General features: G+C 41.7%; 1 protein-coding gene across 2 annotated transcripts; it reads right to left on the bottom strand.

Moving 5' to 3' along the window:
* Window positions 1-1,666: 1,666 nt before the first annotated feature.
* slc43a2b (solute carrier family 43 member 2b) lies at window positions 1,667-14,120 on the bottom strand. Of its 2 annotated transcripts, none has more exons than XM_020086168.2 (14): window positions 13,883-14,120; window positions 12,735-13,035; window positions 9,703-9,997; window positions 9,507-9,562; window positions 9,339-9,415; window positions 6,873-6,965; window positions 6,279-6,412; window positions 5,773-5,969; window positions 5,548-5,691; window positions 4,369-4,501; window positions 4,026-4,158; window positions 3,466-3,539; window positions 3,240-3,363; window positions 1,667-3,156 (listed from the first exon to the last, which is right to left on the bottom strand). In XM_020086168.2, the coding sequence occupies exons 2-14, from the start codon at window positions 12,892-12,894 to the stop codon at window positions 2,995-2,997; spliced, it is 1,782 nt and encodes a 593-aa protein (XP_019941727.1). In that variant the 5' UTR covers window positions 12,895-13,035; window positions 13,883-14,120; the 3' UTR covers window positions 1,667-2,994. The 2 variants fall into 2 exon arrangements, with proteins under 2 accessions (XP_019941727.1, XP_019941726.1); XM_020086167.2 differs by lacking the exon at window positions 13,883-14,120 and adding an exon at window positions 5,428-5,445.
* Between the last annotated feature and the right edge of the window lie 1,011 nt (window positions 14,121-15,131).

Raw genomic sequence — 15,131 nt, 5'->3', positions numbered from 1 at the left:
GACGAAAAGCTTGAGCCCACATCATCATACATGTATACCTGTACTTTTCTCCCCAGGACCCCTGGTGGTCCCTTGCATGGCCACACTTTGCTCCACCACCCTCGACCCTGTGGAAATGGTGCTGGCGCGTGATGCTGATGGCATCACAGGTCCCTAATCCAGTCCCACGTCCCGAGGATCGCAGGATGTGATTGCGTGTGCGTGCGTGTTTGGCTAAAATTACGTAACAGCGCACTGCTGCTGTATTTATAGCGCATCTGTATCCGTCTGCCAACAAGCGCTTATCATCATCCCCCTGTCTCCTCAGCTCTGTACAGCCTCCACCAATCTATCTATCTATCTATCTATCTATCTATCTATCTATCTATCTATCTATCTATCTATCTATCTATCCATCTGTTTATCTATCTATCTGTCTATCTATCCAAGAATTAACATTGTCAAGGAAAATCTGCCCAGTTCTTCTAATTTTATAACCCATTCCAAAAGAACAAGGGACAAAAATAGAGTAGGAATAAAACTAAAATACATTTCGAGTTTATGTTTGCACGTCACTTTTTACATCACCACTCAGCAGTGGCAGATCTAGGGGCCCACAATTTACACAAGTTCCACATTTAAGTCATTCCTCGGTTACTGTTAGCTCTATGGCTTTGAGCAAAGTCACACATCATTGAATAAATAAAATAAAAAAGATTTTTTTTTAAAAAGACTTCTGAAAGGAAAGGGGTAATGGCCAATCCATCCATCTATCTATTTAAACTACGGTAAAAAAATATCTTTATTTGATTAAAATAAGTCAAAGTAGAGTGGAAATAATCTAGTATTGGCTAAGTAATCATGTAATAATATAAATTTGCGATTTCATAATGGATGTGTATGGGAGGCTTATGTACCACAGTGTTTGGTGCAGAACAAACACTGTGGTACATGAGTAACATCTGGTGTTAAAACATCTGTCACCATCAGCAACACTGTTGATATGACACCTGTTACATATGAAACATGCATGTTATACAGAACATGCTGGATACACTAGTCTCAGTTAAGATGTCTCTACATTTTGCAGGTTTGTTACAAATGTTTGGGAAATTAGTTTGACTTATTTGTCAGTGTATTTTAAAAATCCTGATGTTTCAGTAAAATATAACTAAAATGATGTTGCAATTAGGCCCAAAGCACCATGATTGACCCTTATCTGGTGTGGAGCATGTTGAGGCCCTCAACCACAGGTCTTTAATACTGACCTCTGCTGGTTGGTTGCAGGCTGACCTAAAACAAAAAATATGTATGTTTCTTTAACCTTTCTGAAATTATACAGAGTTTTTAATACCTAAACAAAAACTTCAAACAGAGACAGAAACTCAAATTGTTTTCCCCCCAAAACTGAATTTCATATGAAAGCCTGAGGTAATAATATCTATATAACATGCATGTTTTCATATGTAACAGGTGTCACAAGGAGTTGAACCAACCTGAATACAGATATCCACTTTGTGAGCAGGTTGTTTCTCATCATTAAGTAATGTATTGAGATGTAATCTCTGTTATAATGCCACCTCTCAGAAGTGTTAAATACCCAGAGCTTCAGATAAGAATCACATAGATATAGTTACACACAGAAATATAGTGTAGCCTGGTGAGTAGTGAGGAACAGGAGCAAACATTTAAAGAGATCAACACATTTTTATTAACCCCCAAGAATGATTCCAAATTAACCTAGAATACAACAAACATCTCTTTATTATGTTCAATGATAGAAGACAAGAGCTTGATACAAACAACACAGTATATGACATGTTTGTAGTTGGCAGCCTGGCCTCATTAAAATACGGTACTTTATGAGGTTGATGATGGAAAGAAAAAATGAGTGTAAGATAAAATAAATATGTGTAAAAGTGAGACTCTATCTATCAGGAGAGAAGTGCTGAAATGAGCTGGTGTGTTCACAAGGAATAAAGTGCTGCATTTCTCTTACAGTAGACAGAAAGAATGAAATACTCACTTTACGCTAAGGCCTCTGGATAATGATGGTTTCATGGATGCACGTATGTGCACAAGAAGTTGTATTATGATATATTTTCACTGATATGTCAACGTTCAACAGAGCATTCTGCTACTGAACAATAAATCTCATCTTTTATATGAGGCTATATCTAAAAAGAAACATCTGATAAACTTAAGGTATAAAAAGAAACAAAAGAAACAAAATAAATAATCTAAACATTTTGCTTTTAGCAAACTTACCAGAGTTTGTTCTTACGGAATACAGCCACGTAAAACACTGACAGTATAATTTTTACTGAATAATAAGATTTTAGCCTTGTAATTAAAAAAGCCCCATAATTAATCTTAATAAAGTCCTCTCTTCTCGTTCATCAGCAATAAGGCTCGACTCTCCTCCCTGTCACTCATCAATGCCTATTACACCACACTTAACCTTCCGGCATCTGTCCAGATAGCACCATGTTTTTGGGACTCACAATCAGGAAAGAAAACAGAATTCATACAACAATGGAATCACACATAAATGACGCTGGCATTTCAAAAGTAGAAAATTGTGGGCGACACAAGCTTTCTTTTCCTTCGTACAGTGAAAATAAAAGCAGTCTTATGTGAAGCTGAGCTGCACCGACGTGCTGCTGAGAGAGGAGGGTATAAAAGAGAGAAGTCAGAGGATTTTGGGGGGAATGCAGAGAGCTGACGCCTCTTTCCTTTCACAGTCTTTTCCTCTCTCTTCTTCTTCTTTTTCCCTCTACACGTTTCACTTTTCTCCTCAGCAACACTGTTCCAATGAACTCGTTTCCATGGCAACAACAGCCTAAGTTCATCTTGGTGGGATTTTGGGAAAATGGAGGTGGCAATTTTGTTTGCTCGTGTGTGATTGATGGATAAATGTGACGTTTAAGATTTCAGTTGTCCTTTTACATGTGTATGTGTGAATGTATCAGTGGATTGCCACTGTTCTCCGTCTCTCGCGCCCCGTGCTTTCCTCTAGACGTAGGCCTCTGGGATGTCGGAGCCATTTATTTTGATGAAGATCTTGGCTTTCTCCTCCTTCTGCTGTTGCTGTCTGTTGAGTGTCCATCTGTAGTAGATCAGGTAGAGCGGCAGCAAGAAGCCCAGCATACTGAGGACAAGGAGTCCAATGTTGACCTGGAGGAAAACACCAAAGTTAGAATGTGCTAAAGGGTTTTAATTCAGGCACAGAGTCTGTTTGAGTGCACGCATATTCGTACCCAGAGAGGGTCTCCCTGCAGGGGTCCCATCATAGCCAGAAACAGTGGCTGCTGCAGCAGAGCAAACACAGCGCTGACCAGAGACTGCATGCCTGTTAGACTGCCGAACTGAGAGGATGGATACCTGGAGAGAGAGGACAGGTAGATTTAGTGCCTCAGTTTGAAGAGTCATACTGCAGAAGATCATGATGATGATTATGGTGACACATGTGTGTGAGAGACTTACACAGCGGCATAGAGGCCACCGACAGCAGAGTGAATGAATCCTCTCACCACAGTGTGAAGGACAAATGACACGATCTGAGATGGAAGATAAGATAAATACAATACATGTATTATCACTTCAGTATAATGCAGTCAATTGGTTTATAAGTGTTCAAGCCCCTAAAGGAAATGTTCAACATGTTTGCAAAATGTGCTTTTTGACTGTGTGAGAATAAAATAAAAACATGGATATAACTTTGTCCATTAAAAATGAAGCTGGAGATGGTTAGATTAGCTTAGCATAAAGACTGGTAACAAAGGGGAACAGCTAACCAGACCTGTGCTTCTGTCAGCCACCAGCGGGCAATTAAGACACTTAATGCTGATTTCAAAGACATTGTTATTGACACACAGTGAAGATGTTAACCAGGTTAACTTTTACATAACTGTGTGTTTCTGCTGCCAACAGCCTGAGGTTAATTAGTAATGTCTTTACAAAGAGACAGTGATAACACTGTTAGTAAGGCAGCTGTATTCCTGAAGTACTCGATGGCCTGTGTGTGGCAGAAGTGGACCACTCACCTGCAGGGGGAGATTGGGCACCAGGCATGTGATCCCAAATCCTACCAACAGGATGTTCGTGAGGAGGAATGCTCGCAGGGCATTGGTCACCTTCTGGGTCTTTTTGTCTCTACGCTTTTTCTTTGGCTCGTCCCTTGTGACAGAGAAGAGGTCAGACAATCAGACATTGATACCACAACTTTATTTCACAATACAGGATAGCTTCTAGGTTCTATTCCTCCTTCACTACGCTGACAAATACTGTCAATATTAATGTCTGGTTATATAAATGAAAAGGGGTTCAGACACACAGGGGGTTTGGGGGTTTATCCTCCATCGTGGGTGTTTAGTGGTTTTGACTCACTTGCTGCAGGGTTCCTGTTCCTCCGCTCCATCGCTGCAGTCCTTCAGTTTCCAGTCCATGATCTGACCAATCACAGGCGTGGTCATCAGACAGAGCAGCTGCAGCACGCCAAAGATGGAGGAGTAGAGACTCACTGAGGGAGAGAGGGGAAAAGGATGAAAACGATTAAAATTGAAAATAAATGGGAAAAAAATGAGGTTAAGATTAGAAGGAGGGACTGTTTTCTACCCTGGTTAATGGAAATTATGTCATTGTTAATTATTAGTCTTGTTATAACTGCTGGAGCCATAATACTTAGTGAAAGAGTTGGATACGGAGAAGCCAAAAGTTAATACAAGGTCATTACTAGGTGGATTTATGGTCTGGGGGGACTAATGATAAATGAGCCATGTGAAACTGCTCATATGATGTGTAATCTCTGCAGGTGCTGAGGGGCAAAGTTAGTTAATGAGTACAGCAAATGATACCTGGTGACTTCAGGTTAAAGCTGAATAACAGCTGAAAGACTGTGTTATGGACAAGAGCCAAGGTCAAATGATGAAACACTAAAGCTGTGACAGGAAGTCACGGTAGAGGAGTATTAGATTGCAATGACAGGCCTGGACATGACTAGAATAACCTCGGCCAAGAAGGTTCTGTTTCCACCCCTGTCCGTTTGTTTTTTTGAGTGATTGTAAGCAAGACTACGTAAAATCGAATAAATGGATTACCATGAAACTTGGTGGAAGGATGTGGTATGGGTCAGGAGTGAACCCATTAAATTTTGGTATGGATCCAAATAACATTTTAAACACTGCAAGATAGGGCCTTTATTTGCCGTTGTACATTTTTACTGTTTCTCTAGGGATATAAGAAGATAGGAATATCATTGATGTTCATGAAAAAATATCAGATGCATTCAGGGAACTGATATCTACGAGTGTGTGAAACTTAGTGCAGCTTTAAGTAGATTGTTGGGCCTGGGTGGAGGTTTATGTGCTCTACGAAGTAACATTCTAGTTCTAGTAGATGTCAGCTAAAAGTTAAAAGTTTAAACTACTAATACAACAATAGTCTTACCAACTTCCATTCTCTCCACTGAAAAGTCAATGAAAACCAAGTAAGTCCTGCGGCATTGAAATCTTGTCAATCAAATATATCACTGAGCAGCCTGTGTCATAAACAAAGCACCAATCAGACCTGTGTTGAGGTCTCCGTCGCTGAGAGACTCCAGGACGCTGTTCATGGCCCCCATGTAGAACAAGAGACGAAGCTGCGTGACGGACATGGTCAAAGCGCTGAGCAGGAAGATCGGGCTGATGATGCTTTTCAGGAATGACTGGGCTGCAGAGAAGATAAACAAGTCAATGATGTGCACCGGATCTACTCTCACTACGATTGTCACTTCAACTTCTGCTCCCTTACACTCTTCTTGTGGCTTGCAATCCATCTCCAGGTCCATGGTGGACAGGCAGAGCTTGTGGCCGTCCTTGGTGGCGAGCTCCTTCTGCTTCAGGCTGTTGCCCACGCTGAGACGGCGGCCCACCGTTGTCACCTGCCGGTAAAACTGCTTCCCTGTGATTTTGTGGTCAAAGCCCAGCCAGCTAAACTTGATCTTCACACTGGGGGGGGGGGCAGATGAGATAAGAGGGGAGGGGGTGATGGAGGAATAGAAAAGATGGAGTAAATATCATGAATAGAAAATTGTGATGAGTCTTAATGTGAGTCAGTAGACTGTCATCAAGTCTTCTGCTCAATAGGCAGGTTCAGTTGATGAGTGTGCAGATAGACTTTAACCTAGAGCATAGTACACAGCACTTCCCCCCAGCATATTACATAATTACATCTTGAACTGCAGGAAAAGCTAATGAGAATGAGAATATCAACTCAGAGTAACACTATAGACTGTTTAATTGATCTATGGCACTAACGTGTAGTCCATGTCCTCTGGTCCTGGGAATGGTTCCAGTGGCCAGTTGAAGAAACAGTTCAGGAAGACCACTCCAGCACAGGCAGCCCACACCACCAGAATAGAGATGAAAGATATGCCCATGTCATAGATCACCTGCACACATCACAACATGGCAAATACATGTAAAAAACAACAGAAAAGACAACATATATAAGAAATCCAGTGTTTCGATATTTTAAATCTGCTTCTGGTGTCATATGTCCTTCATTGCACACGGTTACAGCCCAATAATGTTCAATAAGTGGCTACATACGTAATGTTCTCTGGGAAAGATCGTTTTCTCAGTGGTGGTAATACAAATTGAGGATGATTTTATAGTACCACAAGGAGGCACAATGTCTTCTGATGTTGCAGGATCACTCAGTTAACATGTTAGACAACATGTGGTTGCAGTTGTGATCCGCATTTAAGAAGAGTTATGGCAGCTTATGTTATTATGTTTTTACATTATGTTGTAAAAGACTGAATAACACTCATAGGAGCTATAAAAAAAAACTGCTAACATATATAATGTCAGCGCAGGCGTGTGGATGTGTGCTTCAGAGCTTGTTACCTTGACACCAGGGAATGTGACGGCTGAAGATGCATAAGACCCGATCATAAGAGCGATGAAGGTGGAGCGGAGGTCCCCGAACATGTTGGGCAGCTAGAGAAGACACAGACAGATCTTGAATTTAGACTTTAATACGATTATAATATCATCATGACCTGATTCTGCTTTTATGAGTCAGGAGGAAGTTTCCCATTGTTAATATGAGTATAAAGGTTAAATCATCTAGTGTCTAGATCCTGGTGATCTCAGCTGCTCTTTGGTTGCTCTGAGCCTGACGCCATGGGGGGGACACACCAGCAAAAGCGATATGAAACATTGTCTATACAGCTGAAACAATCGGTGATCGAGGGCAACTGAGGTGGGGTGACGATCGAGGAATAAGGATATGCTTTGAGGACAGACAAAGACGAGAGTTAATTTTCTCTGACTGGCTTTTGAGGAAAAGAGAACAGGGAGATGAAAACAGGCAGGAGACAGTGGGTGGCAACAAAAACACCCAAATACAAAGGCATTCACAAGCTGTTTTGTTTTCGTGAGACTGAGCAACAACAAGCACATTGAATTACATAAGAGAGGGAGGGGGGTGCGAGGAAGAGGCATGTGCATGTGTCTGAGGGAGTAGGGACACTGTTACACAGAACGTTACAGAACGTTACACTTTTATCAGCACAGGGTACATGAAAAATAACTGCTGCAGGGGGGTTTTGAACTTTACAGATACATTAGGACAAACCTGGGGCAGAGATGTGACCTTTAGCAGGGAGCCGGCGTCAGAATGAACGATTGCTTGTAGTTCTGAGGTGGAGTCGTAATCAAGGAGTTAAGGAGCAACATGGAGTCTAATTATTAACCAACACTGACTTTAGGGTGTGAAAGTGATGATGTGGAAGGGGACATAAGGGGGAAACATGTATTTTATACCGAGACTCTGGAGGCCTCCTGTGTAAATCCACGGTTTTACATCACTGACATTAAAGCTAGTGGCAGCTACTAATGAGAGATTTAGGTGGATGCAGCTAATGCCACATAGGAGATGAACTATGCAGCCTGTGGTGGTATAGAAAGTGAATGTTTTATTGGGTGATTAACTGCAGCAGAGCCCCTCTCTTGTGAAAAGCATCACCATGGTACAGGCCAGGACTCCTGTGTGTAGGCTGAACTGATGGCACCGGGAGGGAACAGGAGCATGAAGAATGGCACGGGAAGAATGCAAAGGAATGGTGAAGGACTGACCTGTGTGAACTCTGCAGATTCTCAGTTGTTTTTCTCTCCCTGTGTATTTGGTTACAGGTTTTGTGGAGTGGAGTGGAACTTGAAGGGACTGTTCGGCCTAGGTGGAGGTATGCGTTCTGCTGAGTTACCTATGCAAAGGAGTTTTCTCCCCTGTCCACTGGTTTGTTTGTTGCTTGATTTAACTTGATTGTTTCTCAGCAGGATTATTCCAAGTTTTACTAAAAAACATATTTCCACCAACTTTTGGAAGAGTCTCGGGCAAAGAAAGAACACATTTAATTTTGGCACAGATCCGGACAAAGGGACAGATCCAATATTTTTTTATGGCATATTTAGGGAACTGATATCTGTATATGATTGCAATTTATACCAGGATTGAATTTAAGGAGAGTGTTGGGCCTTGGCGCAGGTATGTGGTCTACTGAGTACCATTCTACTTTCCCATTGTCTGTACATTCAAGCAACAATAGTATTGGTACCTGATTCCTGCAATGAAATTATAAATCATGGGATACTGCATGTTAGCATAAGTTAGGCAACAATTATCGTAAAGGTCCATCTTGAGGCTAAAAATGTTAAGGGTATGCAATACCAATCACTTCCCCAACTTCCCTATAACAATAACTAAATATGCTTGGAAAACGGACTGATGTGGATTTATGATTTATACTTCTGTCTTTTCCCTTGAACTTTCCACAGGGTGAAACAGAAAATTAGCACTGACTCTACTCTGGTGCCTCTCGTCTCAGTTTTTGAGGATGATGCTGAATTGCAAGTTGTGCTTCAATACATTTTTTTCCAAATAGTAACTAATATGAACAGTGAATATTTGTGCACGTGCTCTCCATGATGTTCTTGCTGAGGCACAAAAATAAATGCAGTGGACAGTGATAATGAACCATTGTGCTACTTTCTCTCTTTCCAATCAGTCTCTGCTTCCTGCTTTGCAAAGCTGAGCTCAGTTGTCCTCAGGAACACAGAGTGCAGTGTAAGGAGCCAAAAAAACAAACAGACAACACAGAACAGGAGACAGGGAGGAATGCCAGACAAGAGGGGAGGGAGAGGGTGAGCGGACGGGGGAGCCAGAAAACTATTATACAAACTATTAACACCGAACTGAAAAGAGACCTATGAAGATAGAGAATATACATCTGGACAAACACCATGCAGCTGGTGCAAAGGCTCTACAGCAGGGGGAATTCAAAGCACACGCTAGAACGTGCGCACACTTACTGTGAGAGAGGTGAAGGTCATGCACATGCCCCCGAAGCCATTGAAAGTCAGGGCAATGAAGATAAGGACAGAGAGTTCTGCAAATGACACAAAACAGGTCATGAGTCTTCCAAGACCAAACTACTGTACATTGCCATAGGTCTACATGCACTCGTCAGGTATACTTACCATTTGGTTTGTATGCTCCGTAAGCAATGAGAAGACAGGACAGTCCAAAGCATGTGCTGGAAATAGACAACAGTGTCAAACTCTACTTATGACAAATTGAATTTCAATAAATACAAGGGAAGTGAACAGAGTTTGGTTCCCAGAATGGAAAATCATTGCTTCATAGTTATTCTGGATCATTTTCTGCTTTTCTTACCTGCCCAGCAGTCGTAGCTTGCGAGGCCCATATTTGTCCATGACGATCCCCAGAGGCAGCGTGATGGCTGAGAGCAGGAAGGAGCCCACGGTAAATGCCAGGTTCAGCATCTCGTCCTGCTCCTTACAGATCAGCCAGCCGTTCATCCTCAGGGGCCCGTCCATCGGCACGAGGGGCCTCATCTCCACACCGTCTCCCAGACCGACCACAGCATCCTCACCTTCATAGTAGTCAGCGTACTCATCAGGTGTCGGCGTTGCGTCAGGCAGAGACAGATTATAGCTGGAGCTGTTACCTACACAACATGATGGAAATAGGAAGAGGATTAGGTGTAAAGACACATTTCGGAGAGGCATGTAAAGAAAATGTGCTCTCAGGTAAGATGGTTCCATTTTGAACATTGTCTTTATTTGATCATACTGATGAACGAAAACACACAGATGGTGAATAATCGTGTGTAAGTGTCTTGAGTTCAGCTCCTAAACTATACTACTTTATTAGTTAGTTGGAATGCCAGGGATACAAAGTGATAAACTAGCACTGGCAATAAACTTCTCATTAACTTGCAACCTGCAATGAGATAATGTGAAAAAAGTACAAAGGTTCAGGAGGAGTCCAAGTGAAGAGGAAGAGGGAGGGAAGAGCAGCAGCAGTTTGGAAACTTATTGGTCGTGATGTATGAGCCGATGCTTTCTGGGTTAACCTCCTTGTCACCTCTCTGTTGTCTTTGTAGTCATAGGAGGCAAGTGTGTTTGTAGCATCCCTGTGCGAAACACCATGACGTGCTTCGTTACAAAGTGACAAAGTCTTCATGCAGGAACCCGGATCAAACACATTTTGTGGGAAGCAAGGCTGCAGCGGGGGAGTTGTTTGGAAAGTGTGTCTAAAACGCAGATAGTATTTCCTGTTGTTTGGTAGTTGTTGTTGTTGCAGGAAGATTAGATTGAGCAGAATGGAGCTAAATAAAAGCTTGTGAGAGCCTTTCATTGATTCTTCAAAAATACACGTAATGTTTTCTCATCCTCTGACAAAATAAAGACTGGCATGAAGGGTCACATTATCTGCAAATGCAATCTTGTACAAAAATGTGGAGAATGAACTCATAAATAAAAAGGCTCAACAGACTATATGCACATATTCCCTTTAACCACTGTTATAACTGTCTACCTCCGTATGTATGTTTGTTAAATGGTTTAGTATTAATTATTTTATAGATATTTATAGACGGCACCAGGTAGAGACATGGGGAAATAACACAACTTATATCATTGATAACTTATAAAGCCTTGAAAGAGTCTTAGATTTAGAAAACAGAAGAAAAGAATCATAAATCTCTCAGCCGAACCTTTCCATGAGTCGCTTAAAGTCTTTACAGTAACATCTGACTGATAAGCAGCAGCGAGGGGCAAAGGTGATCAAGTGAGTGATAAGACATACAGTTGAATGATGAAGGTGAACAGAGTAAACTGTGCATGAAGGACTGATAGTTTTGTTTGTCTGATTTCATTGAAATATCATGAGATACCTTGTGTACTAAAAGGTAAAATGCATGAAAGATCATATACGGATAAAGTCTAGGGAGAATGAGCAAAAGTCTTTTTTTAAATAAATGAACTGTCTTTGTCATGTATCTTTTTAAAATGTCTTATCACACCCTGCTTTGTTCCCAAAGGCAACATTTCCATGCAAGTAGAAAATAAAGATTTTGTATTCTACTCTAAAATTGTTCTAAAGTAACACTTGTGAACTCATAGAGCAAATATGTTTACATGAGAAATAAATGTCCATACCATATTAGACTGAATATCTAAAGTGAAGTAGTACCCACTGTACTCAATGACCTGCATAGAAAAATCAAGCTTTATACTCATTCCCCTCATATCTAAAATTCCTGCACCGCAACATTATGTTATCTTGTGTTCCGACGTTTCATTCTGACTGTCAGCCTCCACCACAGATCTGACTTTTCTACTGTTCATCACTTTACTATCAGTCCTCTGACCCTTTATCTGTGGACTTTAAGCTTCCATATTACCAGTAATAAAACCCTGCTGTGGATCTTTCTGTATCACCGGTCACATGCCTGGAAAGAGCTGAGCTGGTGCTGTCCTCTCCCTTCTTATATCATCACAACAAGATAAGACGGCTGTGGCTTTGCCCCAGGAAGTCACCTACAGTCGTGGATGCTCGACTGTTGCTTCAGTGGTGGGAGTGTGTGTCGGTGCTGAGCATCACAGATTACTTGTACTGCAGGGTGGTGCACGGTGTTGATTATTTGGAGGTTCTTGGTAGAATTTGCTGCTAAATGATTTGAAAGATCAAATCAAGTGTCCGACAAAGTTGTCTGGGGACAGGATTAAAGGATTCTGTGAATCCTCCTGTACCAATAACGAGTTTGGTAAATCAATGGTGAGAGAGACAAAACCTGATTCCAACCAGTAGCCTGGTGTCTACTTCCTCAGCAGTGCTCAGCACAGTCAGGGAACAACACTGTGTCACCTCAGGTCCAAAGGATAAGTCTGGTCTGACTCTTTTCTGTCTTTCCCTTGTGTGTTTATCAGTTGTCTCTCAATAAGTCTGCAGCCACTTTAGCTGGACTTGCCTTACACTGGAGCCTTTTTACCTCTGGACCACTTTGCCCGCCTGCAACCCTGGCTCTCTGTTTAATTTAACTTATCAGGTTTAATCTCCCAGGACCCTGCAAAGACAGCTCATGACCCCGTCACATAAAACAAGTATTCTTCTGAAAGAATGAAAGAGGCAAGACGGAAGCAGTGTTGAGTTACGTGTGTTAAATAAAAGCTTGCTCCTGTCCCTTCATCCTAAATCAGGATGATACTCACTGACTGACCCATCTCCACAAATCCTTACATTAACAGCAAATAGTTGTGCCAATAAGTTTTTCACTATAAACTTATGAAGACAGATGCCCCAAACATGAGAAATCTAGGCCCATGTGTGGAAATGTTAAATGGAACAAGTAGGAGAAAAAGAGTGTGTGTCCTTTCTAAAGTACAGTAGTTATGACTCACCCTCCTCATTGCAAAGGTACGAATAGAAGCCCTCGGATTTGAGCATGATGAGGAGCGACCCCCATCCCAGCAGCACGGCAGAGAAGAGCAGATTCTCAATGATAGCAGTCACTGCCATCCACCAGCGCTTGGCGAAAGCCGTGGCCAGGGTTGGAGCCATGGTTGAGGGGTAGGAAATTACAGGTAGAGGAGAGTCAGTGGAGGTAGAGAGAGAGAGAGGGAGGAGAAGAGCAGGCTGGAAGCTCGGAGAGAGAGAGTCTCCCTGACTGACGCTCAGGATGAAGGATCTCTGATCACTTATCTGTGGAGAGGAAGGGGGAGGTTTTATAGTTAGCCTATCACACTGAACTCACTGACAGACAGGAAGGTGTGAGTTTTAAAAGATCACAAGATAAAACCACTTAACTTTTCACCCAAATGAATATAACTTGTTTTCAAGTAAGAAAATTACCATGCTCTGTTTGTCTTGATTAATTGACCCCTTATATCTAAACAAAGAGGAGAGGTAATGACATTCACACTAAAGATCTAAACTATCTCATAGATGGCCAATGATTAACTCTCCTGCTATAGTGCAAAGATCATTACATCACTCTGCTCTTACGTCACAACACAGGTATTATAATAACTGAAGCCTCTGCACTGGTGTCACAGTTTCTGCTGTTCGCTAGAGAACTGGTCCAAACTGGACCCAAGAGAGAAAAGTGGGGCTCCCTCACTGCTCCCTCACGACGAGGCCCCCTTGTCTCCCCCATCCACCCCCAACCCACAATGCCCTTCTCCCCTATGCAACCCCTAAATGTCCTCTCGGGCTCATCCAACCGCGACTGCCCTCTGCAATTACTGTGGTGCACCCAAAAAACACAGAAGGGAGCTACCAGACAAACAATAAACAAACCAGCCCTTACAGTCAACTCACACACACACACACACACAATGCTGTGCGTACACCCACACACAATCTGCTCTACCACTGCCTGGAAGTGGCTGCAGGGATAACAGTGTGTCCCATGTAAAAACTAATAATCAAAGATAGTGTTGGTAAATGTGTTGCTTTATTCAATTAAAAACGAATCTTTCCTCGCTACTCATTCAGTTTTCTGCAGCACAAGATAAATCACAGGTGGAATATATGGAAGCATCTTTACCTCTCCAGGCTGTAAGGAGCAGCAGCAGCTCAGGCCAGCTCCACTCTTCCAGATGTACCCTGGTCACTCAGCTTTAAATGACCAGTCCTCTGAAAAAAGCCAGGTTTATATACTCAGGCTGGCTGCCATCACATGGCGCCCCCTATTGACAATGTCTGATACCTGCACCTAAGCCAAAGAGCATTCAACATCCTATTTGGGCCTTGCACATTGATTTTTCAGGAGGCAGTTCGAAGGCATGTTTTGAAGGTGATCATTTTCTGAAGAAACTGTACATTTAAGCAAAAGCAAAAAAAAAAAAAAAGTGTCTGTTTTAGTAAGAATGATTTTATCACGGCCACTGTGCAGCAGGAAGTCTGTGAGCACCTTAACTGACTGAATGGAAAGGATTAATCAGGCCAAACAAAGTTTGGCTTTAAACATAATGGACTTCTGCAGATAAGGATGCATCAACAGTTGTCAGATCAATAACAGGAATTGATAGAGAGCAGACTGGAGCTGTGACTCATCTGTTCCAGTTGTTTTTCCAAAACTGTTTACTGTTGTTTACCGTGTATTGGATGTTTATGTGGGTATGAGCTGCTGAGGTAAACACCCAGATCCAGGGAAGCAGTCAGCTCATGTGAGTTAATTTAAACCAGTTATTAGTTTCTTCATTGGGACTTTGTTATCAGTGGTTTCTCAACATTAATGCTGTGCTCACAAATTTACCTGATCAACAGTCCTGCCTCTTTTGGTTTAGTGGATACAACCAGAGTTTAAATGTTTTTTCATTGCATATGTGAAAACTGATGCAAGACAAACTTTACTCAGTTAATTGTTCCTAATTTAAACCATTTAAATTGAAAGCTTAACAAACTTAATGTATAGGTAATTAAAACCTTGTATGTTTGTCTGTAGTTGTGATGTCAATAGTTTTCTGCAGGATTTTGCTCTCAGCTCTGCAGCCCTTTGGTTGTGTCTTAACTTTTGGTAGTGTATTTATTATTGGCTGTTTTTTAATAATTTGGTCTAGAAGTTTAAACATATTATATTTTGAAAGTGAAGTTTACATAGTCAGCAAACTTGCAGTGAAAAACTGTTTTCCAAGTTTGAGACTGCTGATTGTCCACTTACAAAGAGTGATGCTGAAACTGTGATCCATATGCTAATCGATGGCTGAGTGAACAGTCAAGCTATCTAAACAAACACTGATATGGTAATTTGTGCTGTTACTGTGATCAATGACCCTGATTAAAGACAAAAACAA

This window comes from Paralichthys olivaceus, chromosome 15, assembly GCF_024713975.1.
Source record: "Paralichthys olivaceus isolate ysfri-2021 chromosome 15, ASM2471397v2, whole genome shotgun sequence".
Lineage (NCBI taxonomy): Eukaryota > Metazoa > Chordata > Actinopteri > Pleuronectiformes > Paralichthyidae > Paralichthys > Paralichthys olivaceus.
Note: the sequence above shows the minus strand (reverse complement) of the source record. Positions and strands in the feature narration are given on the sequence as shown.